The sequence below is a fragment of the Podarcis filfolensis genome (genome assembly GCF_964270895.1).
Source record: "Podarcis filfolensis genome assembly, chromosome: 1".
NCBI classification, from domain to species: Eukaryota; Metazoa; Chordata; class Lepidosauria; order Squamata; family Lacertidae; genus Podarcis; species Podarcis filfolensis.
Genome location: NC_139604.1, coordinates 31,211,611 through 31,236,450, shown reverse-complemented (window position 1 = coordinate 31,236,450; position 24,840 = coordinate 31,211,611). Strand labels below are relative to the sequence as shown.

General features: G+C 40.5%; 1 protein-coding gene across 29 annotated transcripts in view; it reads right to left on the bottom strand.

Annotated features, from left to right (window-relative positions):
• Positions 1 to 24,840, bottom strand: part of BAZ2B (bromodomain adjacent to zinc finger domain 2B) — a 182,405-nt gene that overhangs the window by 29,067 nt on the left and 128,498 nt on the right. For 12 of the 29 annotated variants that reach the window (XM_083578336.1, XM_083578321.1, XM_083578332.1 and 9 more), the window contains 10 exons: positions 23,133 to 23,241; positions 22,746 to 22,847; positions 17,218 to 17,428; positions 13,202 to 13,294; positions 13,013 to 13,074; positions 11,137 to 11,202; positions 9,544 to 9,609; positions 8,490 to 8,534; positions 8,186 to 8,212; positions 6,854 to 6,919 (listed from right to left, as the gene is read on the bottom strand). In XM_083578336.1, the coding sequence (XP_083434462.1) occupies positions 6,854 to 6,919; positions 8,186 to 8,212; positions 8,490 to 8,534; positions 9,544 to 9,609; positions 11,137 to 11,202; positions 13,013 to 13,074; positions 13,202 to 13,294; positions 17,218 to 17,428; positions 22,746 to 22,847; positions 23,133 to 23,241 (847 nt within the window). The remainder of the gene's footprint in view (positions 1 to 6,853; positions 6,920 to 8,185; positions 8,213 to 8,489; positions 8,535 to 9,543; positions 9,610 to 11,136; positions 11,203 to 13,012; positions 13,075 to 13,201; positions 13,295 to 17,217; positions 17,429 to 22,745; positions 22,848 to 23,132; positions 23,242 to 24,840) is intronic. The other 17 variants (XM_083578319.1, XM_083578316.1, XM_083578323.1 and 14 more) reach the window with 4 other exon arrangements.

Genomic DNA, 24,840 nt, shown 5'->3' with positions numbered 1-24,840 from the left:
ACTAACTAACTAACAGTGGTTGAGAGGGAGAGTAAAAAGGTAAAAGTAAAGGGACCCCTGACCGTTAGGTCCAGTCGCGGACGACTCTGGGTTTGCGGTGCTCATCTTGCTTTGCTGGCAGAGGGAGCCGGCGTACAGCTTCCGGGTCATGTGGCCAGCATGACTAAGCCGCTTCTGGCGAACCAGAGCAGCGCACTGAAACGCCTTTTACCTTCCTGCCGGAGCGGTACCTATTTATCTACTTGCACTTTGAGGTGCTTTCAAACTGCTAGGTTGGCAGGAGCAGGGACTGAGCAACAGGAGCTCACCTCATCGCGGGGATTCAAACTGCCGACCTTCTGATCAGCAAGCCCTAGGCTCAGTGTTTTAGACTACAGCGCCACGGTACTTGTGCTCAAATGAGTGATTGCTCCTTAAGTAAAATAGGAAGAGTGTATTTGCTACGCACCATGGAGGTGGACAGATTTTTCAACCCTTGAGGCTACCAATCATGGGTATATGCCCAGAGATTTGCTCCAAAAGAAGACAAGTCTTCAAAAACAAGAAATGCTCAGGATGCTCTTGTGCAGTGGATGGGCGGCAGCAGAGGGAGGAGGGAATCTTCTCCTCTGCTGCAGCTCCTAGAGAAAGATGGCACCCTGTTTTGAAGGAGTGGATTTCCAAGGTACAATGGTGTGCAGGGAGCTATAGAGGAAAGGGAGAGGCAGGACAGGGCCATTTTGTGAGTTAGGATCCAAGCCACTGTCTTAATTTACTTTTTATGGGGGGGGGTCGTTTCATGTTGCCAGGATTCCAGCTAGTCATATGGGCAACTATCAGCTGTTAACAGATCTCCATAAAGCCACAAGAAAGATGGCAGAAGTACATGCAACAAATATATGTACAGAATGAGACCCAGAAACTGCTTTAGAACAGACACAAGCAGATTGGAATAGACTTTACTAAACAAGACATCTGAATCAATGCCTCATGAAATACAATCAAATGAATTCTTACCAGACGGTATAGAAAAAAAAATATTTTAAAACAATTACTTGATTTGATTGATGTTGAGAAGTTTTACTAAGGTAGTTTTACTAAGTTTTACTAAGGTGGCTTTACAGAGGTGGTTGCAAGGTGGTCATATAATATTGTGGCTTTTGAAATAATGCAGAATAATATATTTGTTCAGCTAAGTCTTCCTCTCACTGCACTGCCTTTTCTTGCCCATATTAATTGTCCCTCACAAGGCAAATAGCAGATTCAGGGGGACAGCAATTTTCATGGAAACCACAGAGCAGGGGCCCAAACATAACTCACCGGTGACTGCAATTTAAATAATAAAAATGAGGCACTTTGAGTGCGTTCATAGATTTAATGTATTATTAATGCCATGAGGAGGAAAATACACAAATAACTTGTTCATTTTATCTACACAAGCAGGGGGTGGGGGTGGGCAGGGCAGGAAAATAAGTGTTCTTTCCAGAGGGATGGGATCTACAGTGAGAAATGTAAAATTATATTGTTTGTTTTAAGACAACACAGCATTATGGAAAAATACAGGCAGTGCAAAGGAGTGCTTTGACCAATTGCTATAAAACTTTACAACATCTATGACTGTAAACCCTTCCTGCCAGTGCATTTGCAATATTACCTCTGGTATATGGTCAATGTTTTTTGCCTTTTATGATGCTGCTGGGTACCTTAGATTTTTGTTCTGGGCTTAATTAAAAGTGAGAATCTGTTTTCTGCGACAGTGACTCGCACTCAAATTTAAAAGGCATAAATTTTAAGATACAAGGGAATACTGGAGGTCGCAAGGAGAATAAAAGAACGCTAATAAAGCAGAAGTTTACACAAGGCAGATACAAAAGGAAAAATCCTCACAAATACTGGACAGCCTGGCAGAAGATCAAACCATGAGTGCATTGCAGAAACAGGCATGTTGGTGTGTTTCTATGTGCATTTACCACCCTTTTTAACATTTATCCCAGGATGCTTTCCAAAGCAAATTAAGGAAAACAGCATAAAGATATAGAATAATCAAAACCACCAACAACAAAGATATAGGATCAACAAAATCAACAAACAAATAACACATGGTGGCAATTTTAAAGCTAGTTAATAACCAAATGATGGGCCTTAAGACATGTGTAGGTATCACTATACCAGTGGAAAGGAGCTTTGTCTGTAGGGCTTTCAACCTGGCTAGTATATATGCCAAGAAAGAGAGAGCTCCACAGTCTTAAATATACCTCCACAGGCTTAAACATACCACCAGTAGAATGCCATTGGCAGTAAGGCTTGAAAGAGGGCAGGGTACTGAGGTCTAGGATCCACAGGATCAAACACCTCGGCCTCCATCCCCATTCTCCTAAAAAGGCCAAAATACTATGCTAGCTCTGCAGATGCTGTAGCAATTTCCTCTCTCATTAATATCAATAGCGGAGGGAAATGGGGGAAGCCCAAAAATGTGACCCCCCCCCACTTTCTGCCCTAACTGGACTGAGCCAGGAGGACTTAGGAAGTGGTGGCTCTTCCACCATGGGATCTCTCTCGTCACCATGTGCTATGATATTTCCACCCTCTGCCCAATATTGGCTGTGGCAATGGGGTCTGGGCCACTGGGTGTATGCTTACGAGCAGGGGTGCCATCTTGCCCTCAGGATTGTGGGTGCCCGCCGCCACAACAATCCATGTCTGCGCCTCCCCCCCAAAGGGTGCTTTGCTGGCTGGCTGTAGAGGGCAGAGCTGAACTGCTTCTCTCAGAGGCAGCATTGCCACCGCCTGCCGGCTTTTCTCGTACAGTGGTACCTTGGGTTACAGACACTTCAGGTTACAGACGCTTCAGGTTACAGACTCCGCTAACCCAGAAATAGTACGTCGGGTTAAGAACTTTGCTTCAGGATGAGAACAGAAATCGTGTGGCGCCAGCAGCGGGAGGCCCCATTAGCTAAAGTGGTACCTCAGGTTAAGAACAGTTTCAGGTTAAGAATGGATCTCCAGAATGAATTAAGTTCTTAACCTGAGGTACCACTGTACTTTGTGGGTACCCAGCCCCCACAGTTATATAATTGTGGGTTCCCAAGCAACCACAGCCCCTTGGGAGTTGGCTCCTATGCTTATGAGACACAGTAGATCTTGCTTTCCTATAGTCTACTTTATAAAGAAATATTGCATGGCAAAGGTACAGTGCGCAGGGGGGAATAGTCATGGGGAGAGTTTGGGCAATAGATGCAATCTATTGGTGCATTTGTGCATGGCCTCAATACCTTACACGAGGGCACATTGGGTAGAGAAGAATCACGCCAATTGGATTGCAGTGTAATTTATATTACCTGACAATCAAAATACTCGGTTTGCAAATAAATAGTGCCACTTCTCTGTGTTGCTCAAAGAAGGTGCTGTGCATCTTAAAGGCTCAGGAAAACACATTTGTTGGCTACACACAACCTGCAGGTCTTACTGCACTCCTCCCCCCCCCGAAGTCATGCTATTCTTTCACCATTGTGCTGGGGAAATGACATTTAATCATCTGCAGTGTTACTTACACCAACTTCAAATTAATAAAACATTCTTGGCTCTCGCACTCAATTTTATCGATTTTAAACGGTCAAAGTGTATACGCAGAACACTTAAAACTGAAAGATGGGTTTTGTTAAGTAAAACTAGGTCTGGAATCCCGCACGGCATGTTCAATAGGAAACGGGGTAATATAAATCTTTAGCAATGATGGAATATCCACAGCGCAAGAATCACCCGGGTGCTGTGAATTTAATTCTGCTTTCAAACTGCTTATTAGACAACTTGTGAAACCTGAGATACACTCCCATATTATGACTGCCTACAAAACTGCTGACAGAGCTGCTTAGTGATAAATGCATGTTTAACAACCTTTTGTTGTTTATTGATCCTCTGAGAATTGGGTTGGGGGAACCTATAGCATAATGATAATATTTCGCTACGCAGTTTTATGCAAGTAAAATGAATTTAAGTTTGTATTTGCTATTGTCTGGAATTTTAATGACTAAAATAAGAAAACTCAGGAGAGCCCCTCCCCCAAAAAAATATAATCATGGCAACACAGCCCATACCATAAACCACTCAAATAGTCCACGGTTTCTCATGATACTACCAATACAGAAGGGAGGCCATAGTGAATGTCCTACTGGCGGGCATAGTCAGATGTACAGTGCCATCAGATTGCGCCTTCTCAGCACAATGGAATTTTCTCTCCAGGGAGTATGAGTAGCCCCTTCACTCTGGAGAGAGCTGATTGTTCTTATTATCAAACATGGTGCTTCAAAAGGTATGAAACTCCCTTCCATTTTCAAAATTAAAGGTAATAATTTGGGGTGCTATGCTGAACACATCTTTCACAGTTGCTAAATATTTTGTTTTAGTTCAGTTTAGTCCTTTCTGGGTTCGGTGGTAAACCACCTGTTTTGCTTACAGAAGGACCCAAGTTCCAGTACCAGGCACCTGAAGTTAAAAAGTTCAAGTAGCAGGTGATGCAAAAGACCCTCCTTCATCCAAGACCTTGAAGAGTCACTAGGAGTCAGAGTAGACTGGGGGTTTCTTTAAACATAATAATAATTTATTATTTGTACCCCGCCCATCTGGCTGGGTTTCCCCAGCCACTCTGGGCGGCTTCCAACAAAAGACCAAAAATACACTAAGATGTCACACATTAAAAACTTCCCTGAAAAGGGGTGCCTTCAGATGTCTTCTGAACGTCAGGTAGTTGTTTATCTCTCCGACATCTGATGAGAGGGCGTTCCACAGGACGGGCGCCACTATCGAGAAGGCCCTCTGCCTGGTTCCCTGTAGCTTTGCTTCTCGCAATGAGGGAACTGCCAGAAGGCCCTCAGCGCTGGACCTCAGCGTCCGGGCAGAACGATGGGGGTGGAGACGCTCCTTCAGGTATACTGGGCCGAGGCCGTTTACGAGTTATAGCATTACTAGATTTCCCTTACAAGAGGACTCAGAAATAAATTCCACTTGCTCTTGTTTCAGACGAGGGAATTGGCATGCTACAGTTTGTTTCTTTTGAAATCCGAAAAGCTTCGCTGAATCAAATTTTATCTGTCTCATGCAATTTAAAAACATATCTGAATGGATTTTTCCTCTTGCTGCATTTCACAACACTGATATAAATTCCTTTTAACTGCGAACTGTTTAGTTATATGTGATTCTGCTTTACTTAATCATCTCTATTTGCAGTATGTCCAATTAGATTTTTTAGAGAGATTTGATTTGGAAAAATAATAAGTATTTAAAAATGAAGTTGCAGACTTTTTAAAGGCTGGCCTATGGATGTGCGATCATTAATAGCACACACTGCAACTGGGCCAATTTGCTCTTATTTGTTTTATAGGCTGTTGTCATACAGTGTATCTCATAATTCTACCCGCTGACAGCCTTCTTTTAAAAAATCCAACAATGAGGCACTTTATTTAAATAAAATTAAGTATCATATTAAATAAGGGCCCAACCCTTAAATATTTTGCTGCAAATCTCATACCTCTAAAATTGATGGCACCAGTAAAACAGGAATGAAATAGGCATTGATATATAAGCACTGTCAGTGCAAGACCAAGGCCTGGATCCAAAGGTAAGCAGAGCGAAGGAAGCACATGAAAGGAAACTTCCCCATTATTTCCTCTCCACTACAGCCACCTATATCCCTACCAAAGCTTTGGAGGGTCTTCAGATGTGGAATGCGGCATGGAATGTGGAACAGGGCATGGGGGATGTTGGTGAAGGTGGTGTTGTCCGAGCCTGTATCTCGTGCTCGATTTAGAAAGGAAGATCCCTTGTCCTTTGAGATTGCCTTTCAAAAGGGTCTGACAGAATGTTAAAAGAGCTTAAAAGTAAATCCTGAAGGATATAAGGTATCTAACGAAGGAGGGCATGAGAAGCTGCAATGCATAACTTGGAACAGATTCGTTAATTTTACATTAATCAGGACAAAAGAAGGGTACAGTACAGCATGATGCTTTGAAAATAAGGTGGGAAGAAAATGCCATACCCTACCAAAATGCTGATGGCAAAACCCACCAGAGTTATAGTCCGATTCCTCAGGTGCAGGGGATGAGAAAAACAAACACTGCTTTGGAATATTATTCACAATGGTAGCTCTGCCCCCATGATTTGCAAATAGTTCATGTCTCCAGTGTCACTGTTCAAAAACTTTACACGGTTTATGAATTAGAACTTTCATTTAGATTATATAGGTCAGTGACCCCTGTGATCAGCTGCAGGTTTTCAAAACTTCCACTGGTGGAAGGCTTCTTCCTTGCTACTCTAAGGTTGCATATTCTATATTCTAATCCTTTTACATCAGGTCTAGGACCCCATAGTTTTGAGAGTGTTGTGTATGTTCTATGCCAAGCCTTGTCTCTTCTGCATACTAGGTCAGACTACACAGGCAGGCAGGCAGGCGGGCGGGCGGGCGGGCAATGCATCTGCATAATGAACCAAATAGTTACCTCCATACTATGGCAGTTTTCAGAATCCACAAAATAAGACCAACCAACCTAATGGAAAGCACTATATATACACACTTGGGGAGAAATAAAATCACATTTTGCCACATAAAATTTAGAAGTATGAAATGACCTAACTGCAAAACACAGAGGAAGCAAATACATTTTCCCCATTCAACGTAAGATGATTTTGTGCCCTTGAAGTTATTTATCAATTCCGATTTTAACAAATATATATATATTGTAGATCAAGGCAAAGCTTCTATGCGAAGAATAGGGGGGGCAATCACCCCATTTCAGAATTGTGATTTATTTTTATTTTTTCCCTTTTTTCCCTGTACAAAGAACGAGGAAAATAATATCCCGTTTCAGAGTTTTGTACTCACCTCTGCTTTTTTGCGTGCCTCCATGGCTTTCATAAGCATCATATGCTGCCTTCTCCTTTCCCGTTCCTATTAGAGCAGATAAAATCAGAACAAAGCAGTACTCCCACCTCAGGCATCACATTTTTTTAATTTTTTTTCCCAAAAAGCTCAACAGGACATGTTTAGCATTAATAGACAAGTCAGGGGTATATGCTAAATAAAAGACGAGAATAGCCAAGTTTGTGCATGTTTTAGTTCAGGTTTAGAAAGCAAATACAAGGACAACTGAAAGCAAAAAAGGTACAGCGATGAACATGGAGACAGTGTAAAACAGAAGCATACAGATTTACTTATGGTCAGTTGTGAGGCTCCTTCAGAAGCTGGCAGAAAAAAAAGCATAATGGTTGGCTGGAACAGGTCAGTTACCTTACATCTGCTATAACGGAAAGCCTGCAATTACTCATTGAGTGGCCAATTAAGCAAAAGACTGTTAATGCAGATACTTTGAAAAGTAATCAAAAGTGTTTCTTTTAAATTTAAAAAAATAAAATAAAAAGCATTTTGACTACATATTGGTAGTAAATATGTATCTCTGAATATAAAATTAAGGATGCAGTCGATGGGGACTGAAATCAAGCTGTCAGTTTTAAAACTAGTTTCAGATAAAACTAGTCATACACGAATAAGAATGCAATAAGCTGATCATGTTTACTGTTGCGCTTAGGTAAGACACAGAAGCCGCACCATAGATTAAATTAAGGATATTGTGTTGAGTCCTGGACTAAAACACAATGCAAAAGAGTACAAAACTTCAAGATTCATTATTGGACCAAGATAATGTGGGTTTATTTTATTTTTTTACATTCTGAAGGACAGCATGCTCTTCAGTCCAATTCAGACTAAGTATTCCCAATTGTGCAATATTATTAAAAGTTTTGAAAAACAAAATTTCGTTTGAAAAATGAAACGAATAGGATTCCCAGAATCAAATGCAGAAGGTGCCTAGTGAAAATAGCTGGTAAAACCTAATATATGCCGAACACATAATTTTTTGAATTTGGCTCCAAATATGTACTGCGGTCCAACTTAGTATTATGGCAACAATAACCCTGATATCAAGGCAACAGCCTTGCATAGAAGTCATAGGGGTCAATTTATATAATAAGGTAAGTCGTGTTGTTTTGCTTTTACAGACAAGACAAGCAGATGTATGCAATGCACTGTGCTGGAAAGCCATGCAGCAGTATGTAATATGACAGCAGCCAGTGCTACATTTTATGCATTGCTATGACAACCATATCACAACCAAATCACAATGCGGTGTTAGATGTACAAAAATAAACATACCCATACCATATCTAGTCTATGCCTCTCCAACTCCTGGTAGAAAGAGTTGGCACAATATTATGAAACAGAAATCACAAAGAGTCAAAAAACCACTTTATAAAATCCCCAAAAGTTCCCAATACCAAAGCAAAGCAAATTTACCCATAAGGTGAAGCAGAAATAAACCCATTTAAGCAGAAATAAATAATTTTTTAAAAAAATTATATTTTTTTAAAAAGTAAAGAAAATTTGAAGATTTGCCCTCCAAAATAGTTTAGCTATATTGCATTAAAATAGCATTTATTTTTCTCATTAAGTGTTCGGTACAAACCTGATGCTTCAGAAGAACAGCTTGCTGTCTTCTCATTTCCTTTTCCTTAAAAATACGAAAAAAGAAAATCAAATATATGATAAATGACTCTTTCCCCATCCCGCCCCCCCACCATCATGTAGGTTTTTCATGTTCTTTAGTCCCCATTTTTCTGTCCCCCCCCCCCCCCCGTAATAACCTGAATCAGTGTATTGGATACCTTGGAAACAGAATGAATGGAAGAGGCACTGGAATGAATATTAAGTCATGTCAAGATCAGGAGTAAGATTACATGCTTTCCAAATGCTGCAGATCAATGATCAAGTATGATTTTCATATTCTATGCAACACAGAAGTTGTACGCAATTATCAACCAAATCCTGGTTCCAAACTTACTGCTTGGTTCTCAGAAAGAACCCGAGTTCAGGTTAAAAACGCAAGGGGTCCTTTGTGAATGCACAGCTCCTTCTATGAGCAGAGCAGTAAATTTGGACTCAAACCAGGATCCATCCCAAGAGCTGCATGTGCTTCTGTTTGCACAAAGAAGAGTAGCTGACTCTGTCCCTGCTACAGCCTCTCAGATGCTGCATCTGATCTGAAAGAGGGGTTTGCACTGCTTGGGACAGAAATTAAACTAAGGGGTTGGGAAGGTGAAACCCCAAAATCCTTGGTGTGCAGTGCCGATAGAACATAGCACTTTGGTACACTGGCCTTGGTGTTTTTCATTTAAACCATCGGTGCTGCTCCCCAAGAAAATACCCAGAACTAGTACATGCATTTTTCAATGATTTTTTTTTTTACTACATACACACAAACTGTGTATCGGGTAAGCTTACAAACGTAGTGATATTTTTCTAAACACTTCATGTACACATACAAAACATACAGAGACACAGACACATATGCATAAATAATAAAAGGTACTGGATACGTTCTGACGATCTATTTCTGTTACATTTTTGACACAATATCATTTGCTTATGTGTTCAATCATACAGTCGTGTGTGTGTGTGTGTGTGTGTGTGTGTGTGTGTGTGTTTGGAAGATAAAAACTCTGGTGCTTATCTAAACTAACCTTTATTCGTTTCTCGGCCTCCAATAATTTGGCATTTGCTGCTTCTTCCTTCTTTTTCTTTTTTGCCTGTGCATGCAAAACAGGTCCCAAGGTCATGCAATGGCACCACTACAACTTGAAAGTAATCTCAGGCTAGAACAAAAGCTTCATGCCTCACAAGGTGCGAAACAATACCACACATAATGTGTACATCATAACAGATTTCTTCCTCAGTACGTTCTGCATTGTGAAAAACTCATGAGTTTTGGTGGCAGAGGGAGTGGAAATGTACAATTAAGGAACACTTTATATATCAAAATGGAAATGTAAAACATTACTGGTGAGGACTGAACTTTCATTACTTTTCTTCTAAAATAGCAGGGTTTTAGGGGGGGAAATCATTGGTTGATAATTTAAAGCTTTCTAGTGATTGAATATACCTAATCTGTAGACATAATTTCGAGAGCTTAATTAAAGCCAGGGGTAAGGAACTGCTTACTGGCACATTATCAGAACATTACTCCCTGCTTAATACATTAAAGAACTAGTATGACAACTAAGAATAAAAAGAAATCTGTTGCCAGACAGATCAGAAACTGAGATTTGAAATAGAAATCTTAAATTTAAATTCCCTCTGACATACTTTATACATGGCATGGATACATTATACAAACCAACTGTTTACGAAACAGAGACTAACAAATCCTTTGAAAGTATAAACATGCACACTTTTTAAGATTAGAAACATGCTGTTCAAATGTCAGCTTCAAAGGTGCTTTCTTAATCCTTGTAGCTTGTTCTGATAATTCAATCAAATCTTTTTATTTCTCTTTTCTGACTTTGCATTTTAACTTATTGAACACCTATAGAGTTGGGTCTGGAGTTTATGTTCTGCAAAGGGATTCTTCCGTTTGCAGATGGGGCTGCAATCCCGTGGAGGCTCCTGCTAGAGCAAGGAAATAAAATGATTTTCACCAATTCTCCCTCCTCCTGCACTCTCTAGCATCACCTCCCATGTTCTGTTCAGTCCCTCAAACATCCAGAATGTTTTTTCAGAAGACACAAGGAGCTGCAGAGAGAAGGCAGAATCTCTGATAATCTCCCCCCCCCCCAACCCTTTCTCCAGCAGGAGCACCCCACCTGCAGAGTTTTGCTCATAGAAATTCTGGATTCAACCTACAATTTTTTAGGTACATCTCACGCTCCAGAAGAATCCCAAAGAGTACTCATACACTAATGTGTTTATTACTGAAGTCCAATTCATCAGATGTAAAATGAATTTGGTGCACATGATAAAATGAACCCAAGTCTTGAAATTGTTCGTCTTTTATGTGCTGCAGAACACTTTGCTGTTTGGGGTCAAACATAGCTACTACTCCCATGGATATCCAGGACACATGCGCTTCCCTAAAATTTGCATGATCAAATGGTTTTACTGATGTGCCAGACTTAAGAATTTGCAGGTTTAGAGCCATAGTTTAAGGATGGATTGGGGTTTTTTTTTTTTTTTAATGACAGACAGTGTGACACTCTGATACAACACTTGATGAATTCCTCTAACAGACTCTTCCTTGCATATTCCAGTAAAAGCTGGCTTCATTGAACTGGTTATACCTCTAATATTTGCTGAGCCCGAAGTTCTTTTTCAATTCTGATTTGCTGAATTCTCTTAATCTTTTCCTACAAGAAGAAAAGCTTTCATTTATTTTAAGCAGCAGTAATAACGGATCATATCCTCTACAGCCCACCCATCCAATCCTGTTTCCAGGATGCGACAACATACCACATTCTGTCAGGCTTCACTAGATAAGCCAGGCTTGATTTAATGTGCTTTGAACTAGCAGTGCAGTGGCAAGGGCCATACACCTGTGACATGAAGGGTGCAAAGGATGAACTTTTTGCTCCAGCTGGTTAGGGATTTGCAGGCACTTGTGGTGACAATGTGGTGTTAAATATCTCAAAGGGCTCATCCAGACTTCCACTTGTCATGTCGTCCAGAAAACCCGGGGGCCTAGAACTTCATCTCTTGTCATCACTATCTGCCTCAGTTCATGAAACTCCCTGAAAAAAGTTAGTTCAGGCAGTGGGGTCTGACCTATACCTTCTGCTGTGATAATAGATGCAAACAATTCATTTAGCTTATCTGCAATCTCCTCATCCTCCTTTAGAACACCTTTAATCCCTTGTCATCTGAAGGTCCAACTGCCTCCCTAGCTGGTCTCCTGCTACTAATATATTTAAATAATTTTTTGTTGTTGTTTTTATGTTTTATTTTATAGCATATTAACCATTGAATCCCATATGCTTCTACTCAGTGGGGCTTACTTGCGTATATTATTGCAGTCTGAAAATTTGTTTTAATGAGCAGCCCCATTTTGTTTAATTATCCTAGCATGGATTACTGAAATTTATCATAACATTTCCCGTAATTTTCTTTCAACTGCACTTCCTAATCTGTTGCATGCAAATGGAAATCAACTACCTGAGACAATTGTTGAAATATATTATGCATTTATAGCAAGCATCTTATAAAGACAAATATATAATTCAATCCTGTGTATGCCTACTCAGAAAAAATCCCATTGAGTTCAGTGAGACATATTCCCAGGTAAGTGTGTATATGTTCATTTATGGACAATACAGCCTATTGACTTCCACAACACTAACTTCTGAGTTGGCATGCACAGAACTGGGCTGTAAATTTCCTCATTTCACATTCATGGTATATTGTGCCTTCATACTGCCCAGCTCCAGTGTTAAGGATTCCTGTTAAAAACTGTACAACCTATTTCACAACCTTAAGGTGCTAACTGTAAATTGCTGTTAATAACAGCGGCGTAAATGAAGACCAGAATCTAATACTACTACTACTTACAAAAAAGATAAATTTAACATAATGCGTTTAAGATCAGGGTGAAACTGGAAAGGTCTCTCAGATAAAACTCGATGGAACGGACACGGTAAAAGTATCATTCATGCTTTGTCTGACATTGCAGTTTGCTTAATGGTTTATTAGCCTACTCGTGCCTTGCGTCAGATAAAACCAGAATGATTTAGTCTTTTGTCACAGCTAACTTACAGTTAAGGAAGACTCTGTTTTGGCAGAAATCCCAGACCAGACCTTCAGATTCTAATGAGTTTGTCATCTGATCCATTACCATATTATCCATATTTAGCAAGAAAAGCCTTTAAACATGGCTGCCAACATTTTTGACCATTTCTGCTCCCCTTGCCCTTTAACATCAACTTGATCTGTAAACATCCATCAGCAGGTGATGTATATCCATGTTTGAAAAGCAGAACCAGCAGCTTTCTTCATATTAAGCTGTGTGTGAGTCTTTTTAAAATTTATAGTTTCTTCAAGCTACCAAAGGACAGAGAAGCAGAACAGGCTAGGTTTTCAGCTCACAGTCCTGCTTAAACACATACATGCCATCAGTATAACGTATCTGGTAATGCTTATGGTTGAAACCTGAAAGGCATAAATTACCTGCTGTTTCATTATTTTTATCTGCTCTTTTTGCTTTCTTTTTTCTTCTGCAGCCATAATAGCTGTGAGTGAGAAAGAAAGAAAAAAATGTCAGCAGTAAATAAGTGCAGAATAATGGAAAACTAATATCTATGGATTCAAAAATTCATCTGCGAGAGTCTGCAAGGTTCTTAGAAGTTTAGTACTTACCTTGCTGTTTTTTTGCTTCTTTGGCAGCTCGGGCCTGTTCTTGCTTCTGAAGTTTTCTCAAAAGCTTGATTTGCGCTGCTTGCCTAGCAATTTCTGAAACACAAAGAGAAAAAAAAATAATAAAAAATATACTAAGGGTACAATAAATATTTCTTATTAACACAAGGTCAATCTTACATAGATCAAAGAAAATATGGAAGAAGTCTGTGTTTGCTTTGTGTGCATTTAGCCTAGAAGTGTCTGATTTGAGGATTTCCTTACCCCATGATTTCATTCAAAGAACTTTTGTGTTGTTAATACCTCAGTGTATCTTGAAGGAAGAGGATTAGGTGTAAAGGTGTGTGTGTCTCTGTGGGTATATATGCGTACACACACCTCAAGGCATCATGCAATTCCCTTTTTAGGGAGCAGGGTGGGCAAAAGAAAAAGTATTACAATAATAATGACTGTCATCTCGGATGCTAAAAGATCAATGAGGGGATTCTTTTTATGTGGAAGTGCCTCCTTCCCATTTAAAGCTCAATGAGGGAATTTATCAGAATACAGAGGCTGAAATTCAGCTTGCATATACAGTGGATTCTTAATCACCACATTTAAAAAAAATGATTCTGAAACAGCAGCAGGGACCTTATGGCCCTCTAGATTTCGTTGGCTTCCAATTTCTAGCAGCCTTAGCTGCTTCAGCCAGCGTGGCCAACGGGCAGGATGATGGGAGTTGCAGTTCAGCAACATCAACACAGGTTTCCCCATCCCTGCTATTAGAAATGTACCTAAAATGCAAAATTCCTCCCGGGTGGGCATGTAGGACCCCCAAAAGAGGACGTGTCTGGGAATTCTCAGATGGATGGCAACCACAGCATGTGCTGTACTTGATAGGAGCCATTCCACCCAGCAGAGGCTGGTAGAGCAGTTCATTGCTAGCAACCACTAGCTGCCACTTCAGGGACACAACAGGGATGGCCAAATTCCTGTATTTACCAGAAACTACATACACGGGTGGCGCTGTGGTCTAAACCACAGAGCCTAGCGCTTGCCAATCAGAAGGTCGGCGGTTCGAATCCCCGCAACAGGGTGAGCTCCCGTTGCTCGGTCCCTGCTCCTGCCAACCTAGCAGTTCGAAAGCACGTCAAAGTGCAAGTAGATAAACAGGTACCGCTCTGGCGGGAAGGTAAACGGCATTTCCGTGCGCTGCTCTGGTTCGCCAGAAGTGGCTTAGTCATGCTGGCCACATGACCCGGAAGCTGTATGCCGGCTCCCTCGGCCAGTAAAGCGAGATGAGCGTCGCAACCCCAGAGTTGGGCACGACTGGACCTAACGGTCAGGGGTCCCTTTACGTTTTACATACAGAAATGGTAGCGAAGGCAGTGGGAACCTCAACCAACACCATGCAAGTATGCAACTGTGCATTAGCCAGCTGCCTATGCTACAAGGAAGGCCAGCTATTCGGTCAGTAACTGAATAGCATGTTGCTGCAAGCCAAGATACATCCCTTGCCTCCATAGACATCTCACAAGGTTTTCTAGTAGCAACAGGAATTAACCTTTCCCCTTCACCCACACTAGAGGTTTCTGCCCTGTTGCTCCTACTAGAACTGCTGGGCTTGGGGTGGGGGGAATAAAAGCAACAATTGTGAAGGGAGAGTTGCAAAAACTACAATTACACATGAAATATTTATACACAGCACAGCACAATGTACACGACAAGTTATCTTACAAAAAACAAGACTAGAATTACTGGCAGAATAGTTATGTCACAGAGGCACCTAGTTTGGAATCTATACAAATGTGCCAGTTTATGGAATCAGGAGCCATTGAAACGAGACTATTCAGAAGGTTGGCATGTCCTCTAAAGCATGTGCCAAAGACTGGGATAATTATCCTCCTTCCGTAAGTGTTATGAGCTTGAACTCAGCTTTGTGGTGTTCACCACATTCCAAGGTACTTATGTAAATATACAAGCAGCACAAATACTGATGACAACCATTTCCTGCCCCCACCCCCAGGATGAAGGTAAAGTTCTTTCCATTCTTTGGAACCTATCCACAGAAATTCTCTCATTTGAGGTAATGACAAGGCAGTAGAGAGCATTATATTGGGAAGTAAGTAATTTTGTAGTCTTCTAGACTGCCAAATATTCTGCTTGCTACTGCCCCTCTCCCCTGAGGAGTCAATTATCTCTAAAGGGTTAGTTTTTCATTATCATTGTCCTAAGTAAGGTTTTGTGCCAGGGATAGCAAGCTTTCAAGAAGATTCTGCTGAATAGATGCGCACACTGTGTAAGAGGTGCATTTACACCTTGGTCATATGCAATACCTATGTGTGTGTGTGTCATCAATTTCCCCAAGTAAATTATTGGATGACCAGTTTCTGGCATCCCTGAACATTTAGGGAGTTACTCTTTATGACACTAGATGAAACAAGACTGGGAAGTCTTTTGAGAAATAATGTATTGGTAACCTGGAGTTTTGCAAGCTCAAACAGTGTCATACATGACAAAGCCTTCCAGACTGCAGAACTAAATGCTTTATAATTAGGTAAATTGGATATACACACAATCCAAAATGTGTGTATGTGTGTGTAAGCCAAGTTACAAGGAAGTGGCTGATGGATGTAATAGTGGTCAACCGATTGGAATGGTTATTGTAAAATATGCAGGGATGTAAGATATGCAAAATGGACCATGGAAAGAGGAGAAGGGAAGTCAATGGATATTTTAAAGTTTGTAACATGTTTAATTGAAACTGTAAAACAAAAAAATAATAATAAAAACTATTTTTTTTAAAAAAAAAAAGGAAGTGGAATGTGGAAGAAAAGACAGGAGCCTACAGCTCACATTGTTTTAAAAATATAAACAGAAGCATAGGTAGGGAGGAATTTTAAGCATGTTTACTGAATCATGTATTCACCATAGGAATACTGCAAATGGGAATTTAATTAGGATCGGAATGTGCACCAGAAAAATAATAATAAAAATGGCTGAACCAATAACAGTGTAGGAAACAGTCATAATGCTAGAATAATTTATAATAGCAATTTTGTCACAGAGATAAAAACATGACTCTTGATTAAATGACAGCATAGGGCCTTTATCAGGTGACACACACAGAGACACACTTCATCTATAAAAAAAGAGAATTGTTTCCCCCAAGGCCAACATTTGAATTGATTTTTACATCATGGCCACCCTAAATCAGGAAAGTATGTGCGAATTGCATTTACATATTACTACTACTACTAATAATAATTTTTAAAAAATGATAATAAATTAAAATTCTATACTACCCTTCATCAAAAGATCACACAAAAATACATACCGTAATAGCAAACGAAAACAAAACCTCCACAGGTATTTATTAAAATCCATACATATTACCAGGGAAATATGCCAAGTACTTGCCAAGAAACAGGACTGAAGGAACAATTAATTGTATCCTATCCTCCTTTGACCTTGGGTGGCATTTAACCATGCTTCCCTCAGAATAGACCCACTAAGATTAATAAAGTTAGCTCCACTCATTTTAATGGTTCTACTCTGAGTAAACCTCAGTTTAATACTACCCTTTGTATATAATTTGTTTCTGATGAAGCCAAATATTTTATAATTTTGACTAATCAGAATTCTCCCTTGTTTTGGAAGTAGTAATATATTCTGTTCTTCTTTGCTGATAGTATGAAAATGACAAACTCTTAAACAAACAGATAAAACCTTTTGTGGATGTGTTACTGATAACACAGGCAGACTGTAGGGGAGTAGGGGGCTGGATTAGGTGGCGGTATCCCTCTGCCCAGCTCTCCCAGTTCTTCTGACCTCCTGCTGGCCACCAAATGGACAGACTAACACAGGCCAGTAGAGAGCCCCAAAATTGGGACATTTCAAAGGAGTATTTTGGAGCTTGAGTGAACATGGAAAGTCCTTAACACAATACATAAACCAAAAGGCTTCTTTGCTTATTGAATATAAATTGTCTGCAGGTACCTTTTACTACGCGTTGGGAGAAGTTATAATAAAGTCCTTACCTTGGGCTTGTAACTTTCTTAACAGCTTAGCATCTGTGTTGTCAAGAAACTCAGTGCTACCAACATTTGGAGGTCGACCTTTGCGACGCCTCATTTTCGATTCCTCTTTCGCGCGCTGTCTCTCTGGATTCGGTGGCCGCCCTCTACGTCCTTCCATAGCTCTGATACGAGGAAGGACTTCCTCTTCTTTCAGCAAACACCACTGCATCCCCTTTGTAATTAATATATTTCACAGGAAGTCATTATAAACGCAAAATGGACAACAACAAAAATGTGCACTCAGCTGACATGTAAAAACGCACACCGAAGCGTATGTCTATATATCTGTGTGAGAGCTGCAAGCTTGAACTGATCAAACTGGCAGATTAATCAATTTAGGCTTTAATTGCGGCCTAGAATTTTCTCCCCACTCCACCCCACATGGAAGTTGCCCTGCTCTCCACTTCTCTCCCATTGACACCAATGAAAGTGAAAAGTATTGTTGTTTTTCCCATTCCATAGCAGCTGTATCTCTTGGCTGTTTTTAAAGGTGTCCTGGGGGATGAGGGGTCTTGTGATCCACTCACCACCCTCACTCCCACCAGTGGAACACTGTCAGGAAGTAGGTACATCTTTGCCAGCAAAACTCAGGCAAACCAGGGTCTTTTCTAGGGAATTAGCTGCTGTCCTGCCAGCAACACTTATATACATTTAAAGGCCCCTCAGCTAGCATTGGAGTATAAACCTGATTCAGCATATATCTCAAGCCCCTTCGCATCCTTGTACTCTTATTTAAGTTCATTCGTGAAGTTCTGAATAGCTTGTTTCCAAATGAAATTACTTGGCAGTAATGAGTATTTAATGAAAGCGATTAGCTGTTGCTTACACATCACTGTTGCATTGTCTTTGCTCTGTTTTGTCTAATTATTCCATTTGGAAGGGTACATTGAGACAAAAGGCAAACATGTTTGCTAAAAACGAAGTCTCAAATTCTTTGGTCAGCATGATGAAACTATCTTTGATAATTTGTACTTGGGGCATTCTTACAATCAATTCACACTGAAACTCATTATTGCCTTACAGTCTTCTCAGAAACATGTTATGTTCATCTATGGAAATCAGTTTCTACCTACCATAAAAAAAAAATTTTTTTAACTGATCTGAAATTTTCAATTTATTTTAATCCCTTCTTCTCACTATCTCATTCTGTGGAAACCTCAGGATTTCTGCTGAGAATTATTCCATTTGCTTATTATTATTCCAGATGTCACCATGTGGCATCTGAACCCTCCATATCCTAAATTCCTGTAGCTTTCAAACACAGCCTTTAGTTTAGGAACAGCTTGCATTTAATTTACACAAGAGAAGCCTAGTATTGTGTTTCTTTATCTAAAACAGCACAGAAGTCTGATCTCTTCTGAACTGTGTATCTCATGCTTTTCTCATAACCCAGTTATCACTGAGGGGATAAACCAAAGGACCATAGCTCACAAGTAGACCAGCTGCTTTGCATGCAGATAGTCCCTGTCTCAATCCCTGCCATCTTCAGATAGGGTTGGAAATGTCCACTACCTGAACCCCTGGAGAGCTGCTGCCAGTCAGTGTGGACAGTACTGAGCCAGATTGACCAATGCATCTATCTCAGTCTAAAACAGCTTCCTGTATTTCTGTATCTGTGCTGTGACACTTCAGACTGCAGACGAAGGCTTACAGGACTGGAAACCCCCCCACCCCACTCTCTATACAAAAAAAAGACGATCCCTGTGCATAGAAAACTAACATGCCAAGGAAAAGGCTAGACTAGATATCTAGTTTCCATTGCCTTTTAAAATAATTAAACAAACAAACAAACAAACAAACCATATGGCCACAATTAATTTATCACTGTTAACCTTAGAACCAAGAACACAATCTGCTGGCTACCAAGCTCCCTTCTAAAGAAAGGGAGCCTTACAAGACTTCCGTATTTGGATAAGTAAACTATAACAACAACAGGCTAAATTTATACTTGCTCATTCATCCGATCCCTCCTTGTGCCAAGAACACACATCCAACCCAATGAGGCTCAGATGAGCATGGCAGTGTGGATGAGCACCTAGTACTGCAACAGGTTGAACTCAATGGGGATGATGCTTCCGAGTTAGATACATATAGGATTGTGCTGTGCACCAGCTGCACATGTAGAATTCTGCTGCCACACACAGTTCTCATTTCCTGAGTTGAGTTCACTTATTGCATAATCTCATATTCAACATTTTGAAGCATACAAATTGACCAAAGAAACAAAGCGACGGTAAAAGTAAAATTAGGACAAACGGGGTAATATCTTGCATACCTTCAATTTGAAGTTAATTACATCGGAGTCCATCGTTCCAAAGTTAATTTGTGTGCTTTAAAATTAAGCATGGTAACTCACATTTAACTGGGAACAAGGATAGATTACCAAGAGTTTACTGGTGACGAAGAGCAGTGATTCAGTAATCCCATCACACACAGTAACAAATGCGGTTTGCAATACCAGCTGGGGCTTGTAGAAGTCACACATATATAGACATATATGAAAGCATGTACAACAAGCACATTTATGCTAGCAACCACTGTAGAAAAAAAATAAGCTGCTATTTTGAATGAAGCACATTGCACTTCTCATTAATGCACACACATTACAATAAAAAGTTCCCTAACACTGAAGAGTTACTTACCTTCATTTAGTGTTTTCCAAAGTTCATATTCTGTATTGCTCCATTCTAACTCTAATGCACCTGTTCTCATATTTTCCAGGGTTCTTAAATGGCTCCTGCCTCCACCCAAAGTGAAAACAAGGGTCATGAATTCAGAGCTATCACCCTGAATAAACAGAAGGCTAATCATGCTTGCCTGGCTGGAATCGATCTAAATGTGCGTCTGGCAAAATCTAACCAATGATGTACCAAGAACTAGACAGCGAAAGTCTCCTTGGGAAGAAATCTTAAAGCAATTTGATAGAATTGTCCTCCTGGTTTTCAGTACATGTGCTTGTATGGTAATGTCATTTCAATGGAGACATCTCACATATTTTCTTTTTGGTGTGCAACCGTTTCTACTAATCAAAACTGGAAGAAAGATTACCTGGAACCCTCACATCCCCTTGCACACGTAACATTTATTAGCGCAGAACTCTTTCCAATGTCCAATAACACAGAGTGGTTAGGGGAGCATTTCAGAAGGCAAAGTACTCTATGCACAACTTTCAATGCAGGGAACCCTGCACAAGGATAGCTAATACTTTGGGGTGTGTCTAATAACACTGCGGCCATGCATCCTAGCAGACAGAATACTGAGTTTATTTTTATTTCAAGAAGAGACTCAGACTCATAATGCATAGGAGTTTGGCAAGAAATGTTGAAGGAATTAATTGAAAAAGTACATGGTGAGTAATTTGTAAAGGGAAACTTGTCAAATGGTCCCAACAGTACACTAACATATCCAGACTGCATATCTACATATCTATTATCCTTCTTCACCCCAATATTAACTGCCATAGTTTTCCCCAAGGAGAATAAGGAATTGTTGTTCCGAGATATTCCTGCGATTTTACAAAATATTAACCAACTGCAAATATTATACACTGCTATAATCTCCATGGCTGCCTGGGTGAATCCATTACAGTAAAAACAAGGGGGAAACCCAACCTCAGGGTAACTTGGTAATTTTACTGTTATGGCTTTCTGTGCCGAATCCTGGGAACTGTAGTTGGTGGGGATTCTGTGAATTTGCTGTCAAAATCTATAGCCTCGCTCCCAGAATTAAAGTTCCTCATTAAGGAAATAGAATGACTGCTATAGCTGCAGCAGTACAGCTATACCCTGACGCCTTGTTCTCTTAAAACAGCAGATGAGGTGGCAAACTTGTTCCGTGAACATTCCTCACTGTAAAAAACAACAATAATAAAACCCCTCCACAAAATAAAACTGCATGTCAAGGAGATATGCTCTAGCCAGGCTTTCTCCCTGACATGTTGGCTTTATATCGCTAGAGAGGTTTTTAAATAGACAAACGTCAGTCAAGTGAGCCCCAATCTGTAGTCTGAAGTTGTCAAGAAACAGGTTTGTCTCCTCATCGGCTGTTTATGTGAACTAGCCCCAATATCTGCAATGACTTACATGTACAGCTATGCTCTACTGACCACTTTAAAGGACTGAGCGCTAGCAGGGGAAGCCGTATTGTTCGATTCTCCTTCACCTACTGGACCAAAACCAAGACAGTGTCATTTCCCAAGTGTGTGGTTCTGCACCATTTCATGTTTGGGTTTTTTGGCAACACCTGGCTTTGTAGGATGTGCCCTATGTGGGGACGGTATAGCAGGCTAGAGCCATGAGCAAATTGCTCGAATAGTTCAGGGTAGTACTTGGGAGCACTTGGCAGGTATCTGCACACACTTAGTTTGTACCTGTGGGAAACTTGCCTTAAAAAAAGGGGAGACCATATACAGACCCCATATTCCCAAACTATAAGGAATGAAATACTGCCCACTACACAGAAAGAAGTTATGTACTCAATTATGCAAGTAGTAAGTGATGTAAGACAAAGTATAGGGTACACAAAGGCACATTTACGTAGGTTAAGAAAAGGTTCCTGTTAGAGAAGTCCAAATAAGGTAAGACAGAAAGGGGGAGGACACACATAAATCCTTACAACTACAATCCGGTGTATGTGCACCTGAGAGTAAGCCTCATTGAACTCTGTGGGACTTAATTTCCAACTTAACCTGCAAACGATCGTGGTGCTTGTTAGCTAAAACAGAGAACAGTGTCTCACAGATGAAACACACACACAAAAAATGTCCTTAAAAACACACATTTATCATATCCTCCCTGGGATTTATTGTCCCCTCCCCAGTCTTATTTATGTAGACTTTGCAGAATTCATCATACATTCTCCACAATGAACAAACAACTCTATGTTTAATTCTATATTTCAGCCAACACCACAGAGACAGCTAAAGAAAAAACATGTGTATGTGAACACAGCTACTTACAATTACCACATATATAAAATAACAAAGTTGATCTCAGAAGCATTTAAACTGATATACCAGTGCTCAAATTACAGAGAAAAGAGGAGCCATTCTTAAATGAAATGTATAAGCCCCACCCCCTGACTCCTCCCAGTTTTAGCCGAATCATGCTTCCCATATACTGTATGGCCTTCTGAAAAGAGGGCCCACCTAAAAGGCAAAGGGGGGAGTGTGGACTTGTAATTCGAGTACTGGAATATATATTCAACCTCAAAGGCCAATGATAACTAGATGACTGCAGTTTCCAAATTTAATTCTGCGAGATGCTGAGCACCTGGCAAGGTGATAATGAATTGTGAAGGTTTTTCTAGCACTTTCCAGGCGTCAGGTGCTCAGTCATTCACAACTACTATCATAAAGTCACACATATGACTGCAAGAATGAACCAGCTAACAATAGCAATGCTCCAGAGTGTAGTAAAAAAAATATTTCACTTAAGATTTATGATACTACGCCTTGGATCAAAGACTTTACTTTTTTAAAAAGCGGATACCTGCGGTCCATCTCTGGCTTCATAGAAGTCACCCACTCCTATTTTTGCACTGAAGCTGAAATTGTCCCTTGAGATATCCATTATTCCATTTCTGCTGAGATACTGAAAAAATCACATATTTTTCCACTTCAGGTTTTAAGTCATTACAACCCAGCTTTGATGTACAAGCTAATGTTAGAGAGAAGTCAAATGTGTGGGGTTTTTTGGTGCATATTCTGGCAAGGGGATACGAATTTACAAGAGGTCATTTTAGAGGCAAGTTTAAGGTACATTAGCCTCGCATCACGGGCCATTTTGTATCAAGGAACTTTAGTGGAGGAAAAAGTTCATTTAAATAATTATGTGCATGCTTAATAAGAACCAGAAAGCATAACGTTTAAAATATACCTTTACTACTTCAGGGTACTGCCTTAGCTTCTTGCCACATGGTGCATAATATGCTACTTCCCCTTGAAGGCGGCCACCAAAGTTCCTTATTCTTGTTTCTCTTTGCCAGCTGCAATAAAAAAAAATTATATATAAATTTAAAGAGGCACAGCATTATAGCAACACATATGTTGGGAGGAAGTCCCTTTGAACTTACCTCAAAGCAAGCATGCATAGAGTTGGAATGCACAGCAGTAATGCTATGTACAACTTCCTGAGAGTAAGAGTCACAGAGTTAAATCACACTTCTGGGTAATATATCCACTTAGAGGTGTACTGTAGCTCAGTGGCAGAGCATCTGCCTTGTATTCAGAAGGTATTGGGTTCAATTCCTGGCATCTCAAGGTACAACAGGGAGAGGCCTCTGTCTCAAACCCTGTAGAGCCTTTGCCACTCAGATGAGACAATACTGAGCTAGCTGGATCAATGGTCTAATTCAGTATAAGGCAGCCTCCTACGTTCCTAAGTAAATCAGGTTCCCAGTTTGCCAATAAGCTGTGATGGTGATGGTCATAATATTTGTAAACTGAAGAACAAAATTGGAATCTAAGAACGCACAACTTCCATTATTCCTGACCAGTAGCCATGTTGACTGTGGCTGGTGGGAACTGGAGTCTGACAATATCTGGATGGCAGCAAATTGGCTACCCTAGTTTAGCTTTTCCTGTTGAAATAATCTCAAGTGGTTTGGCTGAGAAAGACAAGGAAAAGTTACTGCTAGTCAGAGTTAATGGCACTGGGCTAGGTGAGTTACAGTACCAGGAAGGTCAGAGAGCCTGTGGCGCAATAGGTCAGTGTGCCTGGCTGTCAACCAGAAGGCTGGTGGTTCGAGCCCACCCAGGGATGGCTGTGGGAGGAATTCCTGCATTGCAGGGGGTTGAACTAGATGACCCTCAGGGTCCCTTCCAACTCTAAAATTCTATGATTCCATGACTCCCCAAGTCACATGGGCTATTAAACAGAGCTAGGCATATTGTAGCATGCAGAAAATTAAGCACCTGGAAAAACGTGCCCCTGCAGTCACCCAAAGGCCAAAAGTTCCCCCTTGAGGGCAAACAACTGCTACAGTGCAGCTTACTGAAAAGAGTGTGTGTGAAATCTGAACAGCTGAAGCAGATCAGGAAAGTTTCAATGTAAGGAAAGAGTACAATGTGAGCTGGTGTTTCAGATTTCAGTTGTAGGATGCAGAGGAAGCTGAGGTGTTAGAAACTAATCCTTAGCTAGGGCCTAGTGGGACGTAGCACAAGAGAGAAGCCTCTGAAAAAGGCCAAAGGAAAACATTGTGTGCAGTTCGTTACCTAGTGACTGCAGTAGGAAGAAAGATGTAGGCAAGCAATGGTGAATGTCAGTAAGCAGAATGAAGGCTTGAAAAATAGCGGATGCTCTACTTCTACAGCAAGGACTAACATGCCTTGCCAATAATTTAGTTACTGGAACCTATCCCAAACTTGGCAAGCCCCCTCAGAGAAACAAAAAGGGATGGACGACACAAAGCACAAAGCATCACAGGAAGCTTTATGAATCTCTGGGGGGAAATTCACCTCTTTAGCAAATTATGTATGAGCAATTGTACCTCCCCCCTCACTCCCGGAACATATTCTGTGATTTGTGGGGTTTGGGTCTGATTTTTAATACAGTACGAGATCTCAGCTTCTTGGTGAAGATTCAG